General features: G+C 38.3%; 1 protein-coding gene across 3 annotated transcripts in view; it reads right to left on the reverse strand.

The window, feature by feature from the left end:
• PTER (phosphotriesterase related) overlaps positions 1–20,604 on the reverse strand; it is a 66,243-nt gene that overhangs the window by 15,557 nt on the left and 30,082 nt on the right. For 2 of the 3 annotated variants that reach the window (XM_061181560.1, XM_061181558.1), the window contains exons 2-3: positions 12,534–13,005; positions 10,781–11,046 (exon numbers count right to left, since the gene is read on the reverse strand). In XM_061181560.1, coding sequence (XP_061037543.1) covers positions 10,781–11,046; positions 12,534–12,965 — 698 coding nt within the window. In that variant the 5' untranslated portion in view covers positions 12,966–13,005. Of the gene's footprint in view, positions 1–10,780; positions 11,047–12,533; positions 13,006–14,374; positions 14,515–20,604 lie in introns of all 3 variants that reach the window. The other variant, XM_061181559.1, reaches the window with a different exon arrangement.

Genomic DNA, 20,604 nt, shown 5'->3' on the forward strand with positions numbered 1-20,604 from the left:
TATATTAAGTAGTTTTGCTCCATTTCAGTTTGTCCAGTATTTGCCTGGATTTTCTATTTCTTTTTAAATAAGTTTTGCAATGAAAGGAAAACCATGATAAATGATAATCGGGGAAATTTGCTTAACACATTAAGGGTTAAAAAATAATTTTTCTTAATGCCTTTTGACAGATGAGCAAAAGACTGGAGGCTTAAATGACTTGCTGACGGTCACTTAGCAAGTAAGTGCTGGTGTCAGAAATAGAATCAGACACTGTGACCCCAGCACTCCCTCTTTCTCCATTGTCCCAGGCAGACATAGAATAGGCACTGCATTCATGAAAGAATAGCTGTGGCCAATGTCACCACATGACATCACACTGAAATGTGTTCAAGGTTTGTGTTTCTGTGTCACTGAGTGCTCTCTACAAACCAATGTAGACTTAAAAAAATTTTTTTTATTGGAGTATAATTGATTTACAGTGTTGTGTTAGTTTCTGCAGTACAGCAAAGTGAATCAGTTATACATATACATATATCCACTCTTTTTTAGATTCTTTTCCCATATAGGTCATTATACAGCATTGAGTAGAGTTCCCTGTGCTATACAGTAGGTCCTTATTAGTTATCTATTTTATATATAGTAGTGTGTATATGTCAATCCCAATCTCCCAGTTTATCCCTCTCCCCATTCCCCCATAACCACAAGTTTGTTTTTCACATTTGTGACTCTATTTCTGTTTTGTAAATAAGTTCATTTGTACCATTTTTTTAGATTCCACATATAAGTGATATCATATGGTATTTGTCTTTCTCTGTCTGACTTACTTCACTCAGTATGACAGTCTCTAGGTCCATCCATGTTGCTACAAATGGCATTATGTCATTCTTTTTATGGCTGAGTAATATTCCATTGTATATATGTACCACATCTTCTTTATCCATTCTTCTGTCGATGGGCATTTAGGTTGCTTCCATGTCCTGGCTATTGTGAATAGTGCTGCAATGAACATTGGGGTGCATGTATCTTTTTGAATTATGATTTCCTCTGGATATATGCCCAAAAGTGGGATTGCTGGATCATATGGTAGCTCTATTTTTAGTTTTTTAAGGAACCTCCATACTGTTCTCCATAGTGGTTGTATCAATTTCCATTCCCACCAACAGTGCAAGAGGGTTCCCTTTTCTCCACACCCTCTCCAGCATTTATTGTTTGTAACTTTTTTGATGATGGCCATTCTGACCATTGTGAGGTGATACCTCATTGTAGTTTTGATTTGCATTTCTCCAATAATTAGTGATGTTGAGCATCTTTTCATGTGCCTCTTGGCCATCTGTATGTCTTCTTTGAAGAAATGTCTGTTTAGATCTTTCGCCCATTTTTTGATTGGGTTTTTTTGATATTTGATTGGGTTGTTTTTTTTTTTTGCTATTGATCATGAGCTGTTTGTATATTTTGTAAATTAATCCCTTGTCTGTCGATTCATTTGCAAATATTTTCTCCCATTCTGTGGGTTGCAGTGTAGATTTTTATGTAAAATTTAGCTACAGTCATACCTAATTCTATACCAGTAGCCATGATTGTATGTTTAAAAACATCTAGTTTTTCTTATATTTTCCTGTCTCATGCCATACAGGTAACAGAAGAAATGTCAGTGGATATTAGGAAATGAGAAAAGGGCAGTGTTATTAGTAAACATTTTCTCTTAAAAATTCTCGTGTGCTTATCAGGCCCCTACTTTGTTGCCTGAATTAATGTCTTTAATTTCTCACTCCATAGTTGGATCTGAGCTGATATGACTAAGTAAGTTGTCTTTACTATATATAACATGTACAAAGTACATACTCTACAAGGCATACTCATTCCTCTCACCACATACTGTGCATTTTGCACGTAATGCATGCATACACACAATCCTAACAATAAACTGTTAAGAAATACAGCATTGTATGCAGAGGATTCTAAGTGTTATAAACCATTTCATGTGCAAAACATTCCAATTGTTCTTTTTTTTTTTTAAGTACTTCCATGCTATTTAAATATATAAAAATATTTTGGTCAGTTTTAAGTTTGCCAAACTTTTGCTTGGAATTGTTTTTGGTTGGTTTCACATTAATTCACCAGTATTCATAGGAATTAAAACTGTACAGTTCAAAGGATACCAGATGATTATTTTTTGGTGCCTTTACAAAGACACCCTTAAGGTTAAGTCACCATAATTATAATGAAATAATCATGTTGAAGGCAGAAAATGGGTCTTGTTCCCTGCTACATCTTAGTGTCAGGTATATGGTAATTAGGCACTTAACAAATATTTGTTGAATGAATGAATAAAAGTGATTTTCCACTCACTTACTTTATCTAATTAAGAGCATGAAAAAAAATGTATCTAAATTGTGTCCTTTAAGGAGGTGGGAGAATTTGGCCTGAATAATCAGGGGTAAAGAGCCCATCCACTGCAGTCTGCCTTCTCCTCTTTCAGAAACCCTTGGGTCAAATTCCTCTACCTTCCACAGGGAGAAATTTTCAGAGAGAGATGTGCTATGTTCCTGCACTTAATTATCACTGTGCCTCTAATCAAACTCTAGGCCCTGGATTTCCATTAAAGCCCTTTGGTTTGTTAAATCGATAAGTAGAAGAAAGATTGAGGCATAGCACCTGTCTTTGGCCCTCCCAGTGGCTCCGAGTTTGATCAGTAAATAGTTAGTACCCAAATACCTTCCAGCCATGTTGCTCTACCCAACTTTCCTTGGTGATGACAGAATTTTGCTGTCATAAAAATACCTGCAGCTACTCTATAGTACATTGCAGAGAAAATTCCTTGGAGGCGGATGGCCAAAAGACTCTCCATGGGTTATCTTCTTCAATCCCATATACCCTGTATCAAACCAGGGGCAGAGACAGTGCTGTGATTATCTGCCACCTGGAAATGTGGCTTGGGTTTTAACAGGTAGTCAAGTTTTAATCCATGATTAAAAGGCATAAAGCCTTTGTGGATTAAAAGCCCAAACAGGAACACATAAGTGCTGGTGTTCTTTTTCGACAAATGTTGACTTTGGGCGGCTATAACTGTCAAGGGCAGCCCCCTACAATGTTCCCTAGGGTTACATCCACCGCGGTCCACAGGCACTTCCACAGGCCTGTATTTCTTAAAGAGAACAGATGGTTAGGGGAGGGGCCCAGACACAGAAGCAGATTTATCTTGTCAGGCTGTTCTCTCCAGGCAAATGACCTGAAGCAGGTCACAAGTGGTCACATGACAACAGTGTAGTGCAGAGGTGTCCTAAGGTGCTGGCCATTCATTAACTCTTCCCTCTCAGGGTCTCAACTGCTTCTTTTGGATAGGCATAGAGCAGTTTTGTTGTTGTTGGTTTACGTGTGTGTGCATGTATTTTAAGGTAAAATGCCTTATTATGAATGCTAGTGAAGATTTGTATATCTTTAAAAATATTTAGTTGTTGGTACTTCCCTGGTGGTGCCATGGATCAGACTCCATGCTCCCAATGCAGGGGGCCTGGGTTCAATCCCTGGTCAGGAAACCAGACCCCACATGCACGCCGCAACTGAGAGTTCACATGCCACAACTAAGGAGCCCACGTGCCGCAACTAAGGAGCCCACCTGCCACAACTAAGACCCGGTGCAACCAAATAAATAAATTTAAAAAAAAATATTAGAAAAACTTTTTAAAAAATTAATTGCATCAATGGATTGTGGACACCTGGAGATATTTTATTTCGTATTCTCAAATGATAGAAATCCTACCTTTAGGGGGATGAATGAACAGTTTTACAGGTAGTCAAGGCTGAGCGGCAGTCCGGCTAGAAAGCCCAGTGTCCTAAAAAGAGTTGCAGGACAGAGCCAGCATCTTACCTTGCTACCCACAGTCACAGCAGCCTGTGGGTTCAGAACCTTCTCTTTCAAGCCTAAAAATTCCTGTTGTTGTTTTCCTGGAGGCCTTGTTTTCAGGATGCTCTTCTTTTTGTGTGTTGTATGTGCCTTCTGTTGCATGAAATACATGTTCTTTTGTGATTTGTCCCCATTGTAGAAGCTGAAGTCCTTGCCCTTTCAGCATGGGTCAGATTGTGTGTGCAGCCCAGCAGACCTCAGAGAGTCTGTGAAAGGCTGACCTAGTCAAACGCCAGCCTGGCAACTGTCTTGCTGTGAACACTCACACTAAAAAGCTAAAGTTGCCTGCCTCTGCCTCCCTGAATTTTTTTTTTCTGTTACTTTATTTGGTTTGTTTTTCCAAATGCACTCCTTTTTCTAAGGCCATTTTCCCTAGTTGCCTGTCCTCTGAAATGTTCATACTTCTAGGTATAGTATCTCAGGCCTGGAACCCTGAATAATCCATAATATAGGGACAGAATGGGTAGCTGTTCTAGAATTGGTCTTAGGATTTTCTAAGATGCTCTGAGTTTGTCTGATGTCAGGTCAAGCTCTCCATTCCATCCTGGGCCATTTTAAAAGGAGGCATTGAAATGGCAGCCAATGAATCTCAGATACTGTAGCTTTATTGTTTAAAAGAAAATACATATACATATGTGTATATACATTTTATGTACCTATACATGTTGTTTGATTTTATGAGCAAGGAGTAAACATATATATATGTATATATATACATACACACACACACACACGTAGAGTTTGATTTTATGAACAAGGAAGTCCTACTGTTGTAGAAGTTAACGTTTATTTCACAATTTTCAATGAGAGGTTATGTTCTATTAATGCCAGGCCTCATTTTCTCACCTACCTACATGTCTAAGTGTAAACAAATAGAGTTAGAAAGATTCTTCTTTAAGAATTAGCATGAGCCAGTTCAAGCAGTAGGGCAGGCTAAACGTTCACAGGATACCTTGCCAACATAGTACATGTAAAATAATGAATAAAATGAAAGGGGACAAAATATCATATTTTTAAATGCCTGGCTAAGCTGGTAGGAAAGTAAAGGACTTGTTCAGGGGGCAGAAACAAAAGAGAGAGCAGAGAAAATAAGGAGTAAGGGGTGACCTAGAGCTGCCGTTTGCCTGTTTTTTTTTTTTAGTGAGGTATAATTGATGTACAATATTATGTAAGTTTCTGGTATACAACATAGTGATTCACAATTTTTAAAGCTTATAGTCCATTTTTAGTTATTATAAAATATTGACTATATTCCCTGTGTTGTACAATATATCCTTGTGGCTTATTTATTTTATACATAGTAGTTTGTACCTCTTAAGCCCCTTCTGCTATCTTGCCCCTCCCCCTCCCTCTCCTCACTGGTAACCACTAGTTTGTTCTCTATATCTGTGAGTTTGTTTCCTCTTTTGTTATATTCACTAGTTTGTTGTATTTTTTAGGTTCCACATATAAGTGATATCATACAGTATTTGTCTTTCTCTGTCTATTTCATTAGCATAATACCCTCCAAATCTATCCATGTTGTTGCAAATGGCAAAATTTCATTCTTTTTTTACGGTTGAGTAGTATTCCATTGTCTATAGACATCACATCTTCTTTATCCATTTATCTGTTGATGGGCACTTAGGTTGCTTCCGTATCTTGGCAATTGTAAATGATGCTGCTGTGAACATTGCCGTGCATGTATCTTTTTGAATCAGTGTTTTTGGCTTTTTTGGATATATATCTAGGAGTGAAATTGCTGGGTCATATGCTAGTTCTATTTTTAGTTTTTTGAGAAACCTCCGTACTGTTTTCCACATGACTGAACCAACTTACACTCCCACCAACAGCGCACAAGGGTTCCCTTTTCTCCACATCCTCACCAACATTTGTTATTTGTGTTCTTTTTGATGGTGGCCATTCTGACAGGTGTGAGGTGATATCTCACTGTGGTTTTAATTTGCATTTTCCTGATGATTAACGATACTGAGCATCTTTTCATGACCATCTGTATGTCTTCTTTGGAAAAATGTCGATTCAGGTCTTCTGCCCATTTTGTAATTGGGTTGTTTGTTTTTTTGATGCCTGGGGGGTTTTAAAGGACGAAGTGAGAAAGAACTGGGGCTGAATAGAAATAAATCAGAGACATAGCCTCCGCCACCACATGAAGGGAGTACTCCCCTCACCCAAAAACACCCATGTGGGTGGACTCAGTGCACATCTGGCCCACAGAAGGAGTCTTTGGAGATTATATGTCTTCCTCAATCTTGTCTTCTGGTGGAGGGGAGGCAGCTGGGAAAAAAGTCTTCCATGAGAATCTATAACCACAAACCTGCACTTACTGAATTTAGGGGCCAGAATTCATAGCACCTGTGTGGTTCTAAAACCCTCAAATGCTTAAACAGTCACAAAAAGATAAATACGGTATGATTCCACTTGTATGAGGTACCTGTAGTCACACTCATAGAGACAGACAATCGAATGGCGGTTGCCGTGGGCCAGGGGTGGGGGGATGGGAAGTTGATATTCAATGGCTGTAGAGTTTCAGTTGTGCAAATGAAGAGAGTTCTAGATATCAGTTGCCCAACAATGAGAATGTACTGAACACAACCAAACTTAACACTTCAAAATGGTTAAGATGGTAAATTTTATGTTATGTGTATTTTACCACAGTAAAAATTGTCTTTTAATTTTTAAAAATTTAAAGTAGTCTCAGGTTGGTAATGCCCCATGACTGCCTATAAGAAACAAACATAGCAAACAAACAAAAGGCCAGGAAAAAACCCTTCAACCCAGGATTTGTAATAATTTCCAAGGAATCTAAGATCACAGTAATATTTTGCAAGGAAATAATGAATGAGGGCCAGAAGAACCAACAAACTATACACTCAGAATGAAAAGACAGTGGGAATTAGATTTATTAAGTACAAGGTTAACATTGTATGCTTAATTTTTTTTTTCAAGATGAAGCTGAAAGCATGTTGAAGGAAAAAGAAATTATCAAAATTAACCAAGGAGATTTGAAAAGTAACCAAATAGAACTTACAGAAGAAAAAATAAAAGCTATAGTTCTTAACATTATAAACCAAATTGATAGACTAAGCAGCAGATTGATTCCACTGGAGAGAGAAGGAGTAAATAGGAAGATGGAACTGAAGAAATTACAGCTCAAAGATGCAAATGGATGGAAGTATGAAGTGCAGGTATTAAGATCCTACCTATATCAACTTATAGTTTACAATGTAAATAATCTGGAAATATGGATGAAGCAATATTTGAAGAGACAATGGCTGAGGTTTTCCAGAAACAATGAAAAATACCCTTCTACTGAGGAATTCCAAGCATACAAAATAAAAAAGAAATTCACACTGAGATAGAGCATAGGGAAAATACAGAATACCAGAGACAAAGATGCTAAAAGTCATCAGAAAAAAAAAAGAACAGGTTACTTCAAAGGAAGCACAATTACTTTGAGTTGATATAACAGCAATAATACATGTCAGATAAAAATGGAAAGGGCTTGGAAAGAATAACTTTTAAATAGAATTATCTATTCTAATTCACTATTATAAATTATCTATTATATTAAATGATCTCTTATGAATGAATAAATGCATTTTCAGACACATGAAATCTAAGTATTTATTACCAAAACAGACCCTCAGTAAAGGAACTTCAAATGATGTACCTCAGGAAATAAGTAATGATTTAAGGATAAAGATCTGAGATGTGAGAGGAAATGATAAGCAAAGCAAAAAAGCAAAAAAGTTAATCTAAATATACATTAACCATGTTTTTTAATAATAAAATAGTGTCTAATCACTGGGATTAAAAAAAAATCAAGTAGGGGATTCCCTGGTGGTCCAGTGGTTAGGACTCCACGCTTTCACTGCCAAGGGCCTGGGTTCGGTCCCCGGTCGGGGAACTAGGGTCCCACAAGCCGTGCGGTGTGGCCAAAAAAAAAAAAAAAATCAGGTAGACCCCACATCCTGGAAAATATAGCCTATGACTTAGATGGTGAGTAATTGAGGTTTCTAAAGTTCTTGTATTACTAGGAAGGAAGGAAGGTAAAAATGTTTACTATATTTTAAAATGTTTAAATTTGATGTGTTAAATATACATGTTAAATTTTCTACTATAACTACTAATAGGATATAAATCGTACACATACCTTCCAAAGAAGTAAAGAGGAAAAATAGAATATGGAAGTGAAAAAAAAAACCAATAAAAAGAAGTCAAGAAATTTTAACAATAACTATGACAAAAAAATGAAATAAGCATATCAGTAAACATAGTCAATGCAAATAAACTGAATTTAGCATATAAAAAAAGAGAATGACTGGGTAAAACTCCAAACCCAGCTGTATGCTTTTTATACAAGACACATGTAAATTATAAAGACAAACACAAAAAGATTGGTACAGTCACATTAACATCAGATAAAACAGCTTTTAAATCACTAGTACTGGGCTTCCCTGGTGGCACACTGGTTAAGAATGCGCCTGCCAATGCAGGGGACGTGGGTTTGAGCCCTGGTCCGGGAAGATCCCACATGCCGCGGAGCAACTAAGCCCGTGTGCCACAGCTACTGAGCCTGCGCTCTAGAGGCCGTGAGCCACAACTACTGAGCCTGCGTGCCAGAACTACTGAAGCCCATGTGCCTAGAGCCTGTGCTCCTCAACAAGAGAAGCCACCGCAATGAGAAGCCCGCGCACCTCAACGAAGAGTAGCCCCCGCTCACCTCAACTAGAGAAAGCTCACATGCAGCAATGAAGACCCAACGCAGCCAAAAATAAATAAATTTATTAAAAAAATAAAAAAAAAATAAAACACTAGTACTTACATTGCGAGATAAAGCAGCTCCATATATGTTGATATAAGTTTCAGTTCATCAGGAAGATATAATAATTTGTATGCATGTGATAACATAGCTTCAAAATATATGAAGCGAAAACTGAAATATGTACAATCAGAAACTAAAAATCCACCATGAGAGATTTTAACATACTTCTCATAGTAACCAATAGATCAAGCAGTCAAAAAATCAGTAGAAATATAGAATATTTGAACACCATGATGAACAACTGTGGTCTAAGGGGTATATAGAGAGGATTTATATAATAACAGCAGAATGCAATGTTCTCAAGAACTTAATAAATATTTTTAAATTTTTAAAATATATATTATCTATACTCTTTTGTATGCTTGATATACTTCACACTGTTTAAAAAGAATCAAAAATCATCCTTATTGATTAAAGGTGCTACATATATTCCATATCATACAAAAGTATATTATCAAATACATTATTTTAAATTCAAATGAAGCTACCCAAGATTGCATAGCAAATGGTAGAGGCAAGATTTAAAAGCACACGTCTCTGGGTCCAAAGATTCTATTCTGCACACTGCGATGCACTACCTCTGTGACCAGTATCCAGAAACATCCCTCTGTTTTATCAGTACAACCAGAAGATTCCTGAAGATAGCCAAGTATTGATCTCAATAGCACCCCAGCTGCCAGGACAACTGCCTTTACCTTGATGTCCCTCAGCTTCCCCGTTAACACTGGCTTCTCTGTTCTGCCACAATTATAATATGTTTTATTTTTTCTCTGCACAGGATTTTACAGTATTTTTATTAAGATGAAGCATTTTACCAATACGTTCTGTAGGAGCATTAGTTTATTAAATAGCAGACTGTCAGGTCGGATGGTCAGGATTTATCAGTCTGCTAATATGGCTGTATTCCACTTTGCAAGATAGAAGTAATTGTAACGTATTATTAGTCTCATCGGTACTGTGTTAATTCTTTCATCAATTCAATGTAAAGGCCGATGTCTAGCCTTTGCAGAATTGTTAGGCTTCTTCATACAAATAACTGCAGCCAACGTCTGTTTACATAGTCAGTTATTTTGCTGAGCCCTACAGGTCTAATACAATATGAGGGGGTTGAGTGGTGGACCTCGGAAAGACATGTCCATGTTTCAACCTCTGTATCTCTGAAAGTGACCCTATCTGGAAAAAGGGTCTTTGCAGACATAATCACATTAAGGATCTTGAGATGAGATCATTCTGGATGATCTGGGTGGGCACTAAATCTAATGACAAGTGTCCTCATAAGAAGCAAAAGAGGAGACACAGACAGGCAGGAGGAGGCCATGTGAAGACAGCAGAAATTGAAGTGAGGCTACAAGCCAAGGAAAGCCTGGAACAACCAGCCACTGGAAGAGGCAAGGAACGCTCCTCCTGTAGATGCTTGGAGGAAGCGCAGCCCTGCCAACACCTTGATTCCAAACTTCTGGCCTCCAGAGCTGTCAGAGAATACATTTCTATTGTTTGAGGCCTCCCAGTTTCTTATAATTTGTTGCAGAAGCCATAGGAAACTAGGACATAATACCGCCAAACAAATAATATACGTATTACTATTATTTTTTTAGCCGTGCATTTTCCAAAATGAAGATGATTCAAACCACCAATCACAACAACACACCTCAACATTTCTATGTGTGTGTTTATTCTCAGGGTGAAAGCCATTCAATTCCCCTTCCCTTTATATTTGCAGATAAATTTATCACTCTTAACTACTGGCAAATACTGTGCATGTGGAATTGGCGCCAACTGTGACAATCATACCCTGAGACAAAGTGGTGACACCAACGGTGAAGCATCATGAAGGATTCAGTAAATTAAAAGAAATGCCTTATGCAAAATACCTAGGATACTGACACAGGGTAGGGACACAAAAATGGCATTGGTGATTTTTATTAACGTCTATGGTAAAACTTTATAAATACTATCTTCCAAGTAGTTAGTAGTTTTTTTCTAGTGCTTTATTGATCTGATGATTTTATTTATTTGATCATTCATGAATCTTGTGATGGTTCGCACTAATTGGTAGATGGTCTGCTTACCTATCAAGGTGTGACATAACTGTTTTGGAGATGTCTGCTCCAGCTTCTTGCAGCACTCGGATAATCTGAAATGGTGCACTTCGATTCCTTCCAGGGTGAATAATAACAGGACAGCCAAGCTTAGCCTGAGCATGAGCTGTTGCCTGTAGAACCTTTCTTTCACTCTCAGTCAGAGGCCAGGAGCAACCAATTTCCCCAATAACGCCACACTTGATACTGGTTCCATCAGCTCCATGGAGAATTTCATTAACAAGGACATCAGTAAGCTAAGGAAGAGAATGAAAACTGATAGACTGGATTTTATCAACATAGAGTCACCACAGTATGTGAATGAATTTCGTCATTCAGTCACTCATTCTTTTAAAAATGTATCCAACATTCATTCAGTTAGTATTGGTCAATGAGAAAGGCATTTTACTGACCAAATCTCAAATTCAACAAGTTACTGTAAAAGAATTTGAAAAAGAATCGATAAATGTATATGTATAACTGATTCACTTTGCTGTACACCTGAAACTAACACAATATTGTTAATCAACTCTACTCCAATATAAAATTAAAATTTTTTTAAAAATCGAAAAAACAAGTTACTCTAAATCAAAGAGTCCATAGTAACTTGCTGTGCTTATTTACCAAGAAATTCATGGCTTTAGGAGGCTGCAGGGGAAAAAGTGACTTAATGAGAGTACATTCATTGTACGTTCGTTCATTGAGATAAAAATCTGTATTTTAACCTAAGGGGCATCCAGAATGTAAAAAGACTGCCTCTGAATCTGTGTCAACTGTAGCAAGTAATTCTTTAATTTTCTCTTATTCATTCTGTCCTTTATCCTATACAGCAAAGCAAATTCACAGCACACAATACTAAGATGGTATTTGGGGGCTCATATTGAGTGGTTAGAAGAATGTGTAATCCCTGATATCAGGATAGTCTTCAAATAATATAAATGTATAAAAAGGGAAAGACCTGACTGGAAAAAAAAATGCGGATAAAATTTTGAAATATTAAGTATTTTAAAGATTAACTGACTCTTTGCAAAGAGTGCAGCTGACATTCTATGCCTATGAAACAGGCAATGGAAGATACATATAAATATATACATATATGTGTAAACACACATCTAAATGTATATTATATGTATGTATAGAAGGAGAGCACACACACATACAAAAAAGCTTTGTGGCTTATCCTTTCTTTTTGTCCCTGAAAGATTTACTTTTCCTTCTGCCCATTCTTGCTTAAGATCATATTATGACAAAAACAGGAAAATGGATTTTCTTCTACCCCTCCTGGTTTGTAAAAGGAGAAGGAAACATACTCGCAACTGTGCCAAGTCTCTGCCTGCCAGGTTTCACCCGACAGTGAATTTTTATTGCTGGTTATTATAAAATCCAGAAAGAAAACTGAGGTTGCATAACTGAAGCTTCTAATGGAAAACTGAGGTTTACACACAGGCTGTGCCACCGCTACCGCGCACCATGATATACATGAATCTAAGTATTAACCCATTGGGTTTTCCGGTGACCAGTGCATTAAGATCTCCTTCCTGGATGCTTTTTCTTTATGAAATGAAATGTTCCTAATTTAGGTCCCATTGACAGATGCCTTTGCTAGCTAGCAAATTTCTACAGCATGCCTCTGAGCCAGTGACATTTCCAAATGTAGATGACACGTAGGGATAATCCACGTTCTGAAGTTCTGATGATTCTGAATTTACACGCAAATATTGTCCAAGAAATTAGGGCTTTTTACCTGCTCCACTGACATGGCTCTGGTCTCTGAAGAGTGAGTTGCATCCACATAAAACCCAGCTCCGGATATGATGTGGACACCAGTCTCCTCTGCAAGCCGCTTCAAGGTCTGCACATCTCGGCTGATCCCCGTGGTTGTATTTTCCACCAAAGCTCCTCCACCTTTGGCTTTAAAATCCAACAACTCTTCCTTGACGGCTTCCGTCTCCTGATTCAACTGCAGATTCTCTCTATGGGAATAAGGGTTTTTCTGGATCCAAAATAAATTTTTCATTGTAATAGGTTCATTGGAGATCACTTCATGGCACGGAGGCGGTGGGTAGTAAGAGCAGTCAAAAGTCATTGTCAAATGCTCGTGGGTCAGGGTGCGGCCCAGTTTGCTTGGCTCCACAAGGCCCAGAACAGTTTGGACTTTCCCACTTAAGGAAGACATTTCTGATGGGACCAGGAGATGCTCTAAAAAAGAGTGTTTTCTGGAAAAAAGAAAACTGGAATCAGAAAATTTAACACACACATAAATTCTGTCCATAGGGGATGTGAGGCTGTGAACGTATACCAGTATAAGAGAGAGAATCAATGAGACTAGAGATACGATCTCACTTATCATCCTGCCAAAGTCAGAGTCTGCTGCTTGTAAATTGCTTAAGTTCACTGCAGCTCTAAGTGACATGCATGGTGTTAAATGTCCCCCAACCACTTCCACTGGGACTCCTCTGCCTGATTTAATCCCAAACTCATCTACTGGAAGTATTTCTTGATATTCAGTTCACATTTTTCTTTTGCTTAATTTTACCTCATTAGTCATAGCTATGCTGCCTTGGATAATTCAAAAATAATCTCCATTAAAAAAAAAAAAACTTCATAATCAATAACTTGTCTCAAAAGCAGCCATGTATCAGAACTGTTTCATTTGCCATTTTTTCAGCTAAATTAAATATACTGAAGCTACTGATCATTCCATGACTCATTCACTATACACGTGAACAAATTTCTGTTGAAGGTCCACCACGTAGAAATTGGATATATAAAGAGGAATATGACAAAATCTCTGACTATGACGATTTCACAGATTATTCCCCAAAAAACAGCTGGAGGGAGTACATCTAGGTTTAATAATGAAAAAACAAAAACAAACAAACCTCTCCATTCTAGATGTTTTATTTTGCCTAGGGCACACCTCAGAAATACACTTCAAAAATACTGAAAAACAAAAATTCTTAGGCGTAATGAGCGACTGTGAGTTACTGAAACTGAAGTCTGTTGTCTCTCAAAAGAGCAAATACCTCTCTGTTTATCCTCTGTTTACTTTTGTTTGTGACACAAGTTAAGTGTGCACCAAGTTTCTGTCAGTGACAGCAAGGACCCGATTCCAAGGCTTTTCATTTCCTAAATGAAGGGATTTCGCTTGGAAAGAAAAAAGACGATCCTGAAGGCACATAGTCAAGGGCAAAACCACGGCCAGAGACAGTGTCCCACTGAAGTACCAACCAGACACACCCAGATGGACGGTGGAAAACAATCTGCTGGGAACTGAGTAAAACAGTGTCTTTCGAAGCTCTCACATTGTTCTTTTTTTTTTTTTTTTTTCCCTCCTCTCCCCTCTTTTTAATTGTGGTAAGATATATATAGCATACAATTTGCCATTTTAACAATTTTTAAATGTACAATTCAGTGGCATTAATTACATTCACAAGGTTATGCAACCATCACCAGTATCTGTTTCCAAAACTTTTTTCATCACTCCAGACAGAAACTCTGTAAACATTAAGCAATGATTCTCCATTCTCTCTTTCCCCAAGGCTCTGGTAACTACCAATTTACTTTCTGTCCCTATGAATTTACCTCTTTTAGATATTTCATTAAATATTTGTTCTTTCACATTGTTCCTTTAAAAGACATTCTGAAACCATTTTCCCCCTTTGATGGGGGAGGCACATCCCTTTGACGGTCTTCTGTGACTTTCTGAGAATCAGTTTTCCCATCTGTAAATTAGAACAACAATGCACATTTCATAGGCTGCCATAAGAATTAAATTACATAGCACAGGTAAAAAGACCTGTAAAAGTGTCTGGCACCCAGCACACACCTTCAAGAAAATAGTAGCTTTGTTATGCTTGTTCTGGAAACTATTATATATGTCCTGGGTTATTTCTTTTTAGAGGAAGTGGTTGATTAGAGAAGCAATGGGTATAGGACAAGTTTGTAATGGGTGTAGCGCATACATAAGACAAGGTGAAAATAAATCAAGGGTGGAGAAAGAGGAATACTGAGTTATGGGGCCACTTTACATCAAGCCACTGCAATTATCTGGAATGCAGGTGTTTGATATATACTAGCGTGCAATGCATAAATGATTGATTTAGACTGTTTGACAGAGAGCTTTAGGACTTGTGGCTAGCATGGCCATTAATTGTTGTTTGAGGGTGCTTGTCTGCAAGCCAGGCTTCCAAAAGCTAAGTATTTCACGTGGCGGCCATAGCGGAAGAAGATCGCATCTATTTAGAGAATCACTCTAAATCACAGCTGTCAGTCACTACAGACGGCAATATTTTCCATTGATGACGTCTAGGAACTCACTGTTCGATGCCTTATTCCTTGTTACTGTAGCTAGTTCCTTCAGTTGATGAAATCAAAGTACCATTAATAAGAGACTCAATATCCCATATGGGTTCATTTGTTCTTTTCCCTCCTTCTGGTTGATGGTCTCACCGATGTGTTCCTGGAGAATCACCAGGGGCCAGAAACTTGGATAAACTGACAAAACACTATCACTTTTACTAGAAAAGCACCACACTGCATATTTAATTGATATAGATTTGAAAGAGCAATGTTGGTAAGTTTCAAGCTCACACGCTGCGAGTCTTCGTGAAAAAAACATCACCTAGGAAATGTCATCTCCTCTGGGAAATTCCTCTGACGCTCTCAGGGGAACTAGTTGGTACTTCCTGTGATCACATACAATGTAACCCACACTTAAAAGATAAAAGAAGAACAAACTATAGCCAACACCACTCTATGCTAGAATGTATCTTTTAGCGGATTAAAATATGCAGGTAGATTTCCTAGTTCCTCTGCAGTGAGGGAGCCCTTTTGGGTCTATATTCACCCTGGAACTTGTTCTCTTCTCAGTCGGCAGCCAAGGGGCTATTAATGGCCCTCCTCCATAGAGGGAGTGCACAGAATACAGAGGACAGTAAGTGGGCAGTAAAAGCTGCAGTGCACAACTGTGCAAACAGGAGTGACCCCCCCCACCCCCCGCCCATGCAAAAAGGAGGCTTCAGGCATTTTACAGAGCATCCGCGGCAAGCTTCCACACTGCATACACCTGCACAGAAGGTAGTGGGAAAAGGGTTAGGCAGAGCTCTAAACACATTGGCCACAAGCTTTGTTGTACTTCAGGTATGAGATCTGAGCAGTCAGAGAGACTGAGGACAATCTGCAATTACTATGACAGCCTGATCAGAGGAAACAACTCTTCCAATTCCAATGGGTATGGGTATAGAATTAAAAAAAAAAAAAAGAACATAGAAATTTAAAAAAGAAGAAAAAAAAGAAGAGGAACAGAATCAGAGAACAACACTGCTGTACCACTGAGCTGGAAACCAGGGGCAATATGTAGGATTGGTCTTCTTTGAAAACATACGCATAAATGAACTTTTATAAAATGTATAGCAAATCGGCTAAATTACTGGAGTTGGGTGGTGAGTAGGTAGTTTGGGAGCAATTTTAGTTTCATTTCACTGAAATTGTGCCATAGCTGTTTCACCCTCGCCATTACTCTTAAGATTTTTTCTGCCTACCTAGGGTGAAGAGCCATTTCAATTATATTTCATATTTCAGAGAGTAGGACTTCTGGACCTCTGAATATTTTACATATGAATGTATGGAATTTCTTTAACAGCAATATACCGTCCAATTTCATAGACATAAGCCCTCTTCCTACCCCTACGTCTGCTGCACCAGGTCCTAGACCAGATTGGAGATACACGATTTATAATTTTAGAAGCAATGGTGAAATTGGCAAGTTGATGTTTGATGAATTGATTTTCAGTTCACTTGTTCAACAACTGTGTAAGTTCTAAGCTCTGTAATAAATCCCTCGGTCCATTTCACTTATAGTTGTTTCCTTTCCCTAATCAAACCCTAACGGATTAAAACATGGGAAAGCATTTCAGAGTTTTATGCAGGAGAAGATATGATCTGAATAACCTGGCAACTGTGTGGGGAATGGACAGAAGCGGGGCCAGTGTGCCTGCAGAGACCAGCGGGGTGTTGCTGGAATCTGGACAAAATCCAGTGGTGGTTTAGTCTGAGCTTGATGCCAGTGGAGATGGTGAGACAGCAGAAGCAGAAAGAAGTACAACAGATGGAAGTTTCTCACTGGCCTTGCTGGTGCTATAAAAGTAGTATCCCCCAAATAAATGGGCTCCTTAGAGAAAAGTGCCGTCTCATGGAAATGTGTGGGCACTTCTATTTTTTTATGGGTTACATCATACGGAACAGCAGTACTCCATAAACGCTGCACTTAAAGCTGACATTTGATTTGTGACTAAAATATTTTAAACACCGCATAATACTTTTGAAAGCTTGTTTGAATACTTCCGTCATGTGCAGGTTCAAGCCTTTGACATGCCTTCTCTCCAACAGCATCGGTCCGGTGGCTGAACAACAGTGACACAAGGAATTTCTCCTCGCACATGTCCCCACATGTCCACTTGCCCAAATATTTATGGCTAAGTGGTTCTACTGCGTGGAGATATATAACTTTTCATATTAAACACTGTCCAAAGATCAATAGCCATGTCTGAATAAAGAGAAAGAAATCCGACCACCTCAGTACACAGAACAATAAGGGGACCCAGCAAGCTCTTCAAACTGTGACATAAATAAAACAAAACTCCTCAGAGATACAAATGAGCAACTTGTATCTGGAATTCAGAGGAAAATGGTGGGTTTCATCCCCAAGTCTTTTGGTTTTTGTTTTTTGTTTTCTATTTGACTAAGGAAGTAAGAGAGACAAACTCGGGATATTTCCAAATCTCAAACAACAAATATGAAGATGGTGGCAGAGATGTACACAGGAAGTGGCATTCCTAGAAAAATGCGGTCACAGGCAGGTGTGCTTGGGAAAGATGCCCCCCTCCTCTGGCTCAGCTCTGCTCTTCCCCATCCTGTGCTCCTTGATGAGAACGGTTCATCTAAACCGCTAGGTCAAGTCATTCAAGTGATTATTAAACTCAGAAATTACGTCGGGCTCTTGACTGAACGGATGGAGCTTGTGGCTTCGTTGACTCTTTAATGTAGTCAAACATGTGCTAACTAGTCAACCCTTCAAGTCACACACACTGTAACTTTGGTAAATCGTACTGCTTGCTGGCTTCTTGAATCTGTTACCTGTTTAGTCAACAAACGGTAAATATTTTCTCCTCAATAAAAGAAAGGGAGAGAGGAAGGATGTGGGTGTAGGGGAGAAAGAGAGGGAAAAAACAACATTTCTTTCTATGGAGGTCAAAATACAATATTGCTTACTACTTATCGTAGTAACATAAGTAATAGTTGGGCAATGTTGGCAAAATGCTGCTGTCTGCAGAACTGAACGGACCTTCGTGTTTTTCTTCGTTTGAAAAGCTAAGATCTTAGCTCATCTTAGCCCTTCTTATTCTCAGAAGAAGGTTCCATACTCAGTGCTTTGAGAATGTTTGAAGAAACTTTTTGATTTTGCTAATATACAGTCCTGGAAGAGAAACATACACCAAGTTACTGGATACAATAATTAAAACTTCTTTTTCTTCGTAAAGAGCTCTCTGAGGTGAAGTTAGTTCTCAGCTTATTATAGAGGGCGTTTTTTCTTTCTTTCTTTCTTTCTTTTTTCTTCCATGGATTCCTAGCAATAGGTTGTCTCCTGGAAACAACAATATTTTGAGCAAATTGCACAGCTGGTCCTTAACTGTATTTAGTCATTAAGAATCTTAAATTTTGTGCTAATTTTAATTCTTGGCAGATCAAATTAATGTCCTATCCACAAAATATCTATATTCCTCACACAGTTTCATTTGGGAGGCTATTCTTGAGGTGGCTCGGTTTAGTTGGAAGAATGGTCCGGTCAGAGTCAAAGCTCTTGGCTCTTCCTCTAAACAGCTGTGTGACTTTGGGCAAATAACACTCTGAGGCTGTTTTCCCATCTGTGAAATGAAGGGGTTGACCAGATGACTTCTGGATGACATCCATGCTTCTGTGATAGCCTTTAACTTGAAATGGATATTATTGACTTTCTAGAAATCATTATCAATGAAGGTTGTACTTTAAGAACAGTTTTTAAAATGTGTATTTTATATAGATATGCATATATACATACACATACATATAATAAGAGAGACAGAATGAATTTCATTCATTAAATATCAATTTCATTATTAACTATGAATAAAGGCTATACTTTAAGAATGGTTTTTAAAATGCGTATTTTAGGGAGTTCCCTGGTGGTCCAGAGGTTAGGACTTGGCACTTTCACTGCTGTGGGCCCAGGTTCAGCCCCTGGTCAGGGAAGTAAGATCCTGCAAACCACGCAGCCAAAAAAAAAAAAATGTACATTTTATATACATGTGAATACTTACATACATGGAGAGGGAGACAGAGAGAGAGAGAATGAATGAATGAAAGAATGAATGAATGAATTTCAGCTACTTCTACGCTTAAAAGAGAACTCTCCAAGAGGCTAGGAGGGACGGATGGTTTGAAAGAACCCTGAACTTGAAGTTCTGGCTCCAATGTTTCCTACCTGTGTAATTGTGGAAAATTTTAAAGCTTACAGTGAGTTGAGTTGATTTCCTCACTTGAAAACTGCAGTAGATCTGCCTGATCTACTGCTTTAGATTTGAAACGAAAAGCAAATAAGATGGTACCTAAAAGCATTACCTAAATTATAAAGCCCCAGACAAATGTCCTGAATTATTATTATTTGCCAAACTTTGAATTCTTTTCCAAATATTTGCTGAGTATCCTTAGGCAAATGAACCTAAACTTGTTCTCTAAAAAAAAACTAACAACAAGGGGTTGGAGTTGATGAATCAAACTGAGGCTCTAATTTGCTTAGAAAGGAATTCCTTCACTTGAGGCCCATGATTTTTAGAAGCAGATTGACTGTTTCAATTGACATCACAACTCATTGGGCTTTTGGAAATGACCCACTGAAGTGATTACAGCTACAGGAGGTCCTCATTATCTATGGAGAACTGGTACTGGAAATGCCTTTTTAAATGAAGGGACTTCAAACAGTGTATTAGCTGGTCTCCATAGCTGGCTTTCAGTGAACCGTGCTTTCCAATATTCCTGTCCTGGGGCAGCCTCTTTCCAGACTGAGCTAGCCTGTGACTGGCTTTAACCAATAGAATGTGGCAGTGGTGATGCTATGTCAGTTGGGGACCCAAATTTTTGGAAGTAGCTTCTGCTTTTGTGCTTTGGGGAACCTTGAGCTGCAATGTAAGAAGTCTGGCTACCCTCTCATGTGGAGAAGGAGAGACCCTAAGACTACATAGATAGTGGGAGAGGCTCCCGAGTCACCCCACTGAGTTCAGCCTTGTGGCCGTCCCTGGGAAGGTACCAGACAAGTAAGTCATCTTGAACATTTGAACCCAGCCAAGATCCCACATGACTGCAGGCCCAGCTACAGCTAACCTGGCAGAGTCTGGCCAACCCACAGGATTATGATTATGGGAGATAATAAAATGGCTGTTATCTGAAACCTGTGGTTTGGGGGGGATGGTTTGTTGCACAGCAATGGGTAATCAAAATGTACAGAGACCAAAGCTGAATAATAAGTCATATTTAAAGGACTTGATTAAAATTTCAAATTAGAAAAACAAAATATTATAAAACAAGTCATAATTATCAGTATGCCGTAATTGTTGGAACAAAAAATAAATTGAAGGTTGGATTTTTAAAAATTAATTGAATGTATAATTTTTCTGATGAAATTAGGTGATAGGGCATCCTTTACTTGACTTTTGCACCCCAGTGATGAAAAAGGTTATTTTTGCCAAAATATTTCTGAAGACTTTATCATTTTTTTTTTA

The sequence above is a fragment of the Eubalaena glacialis genome, chromosome 2 (genome assembly GCF_028564815.1).
Source record: "Eubalaena glacialis isolate mEubGla1 chromosome 2, mEubGla1.1.hap2.+ XY, whole genome shotgun sequence".
NCBI lineage: Eukaryota > Metazoa > Chordata > Mammalia > Artiodactyla > Balaenidae > Eubalaena > Eubalaena glacialis.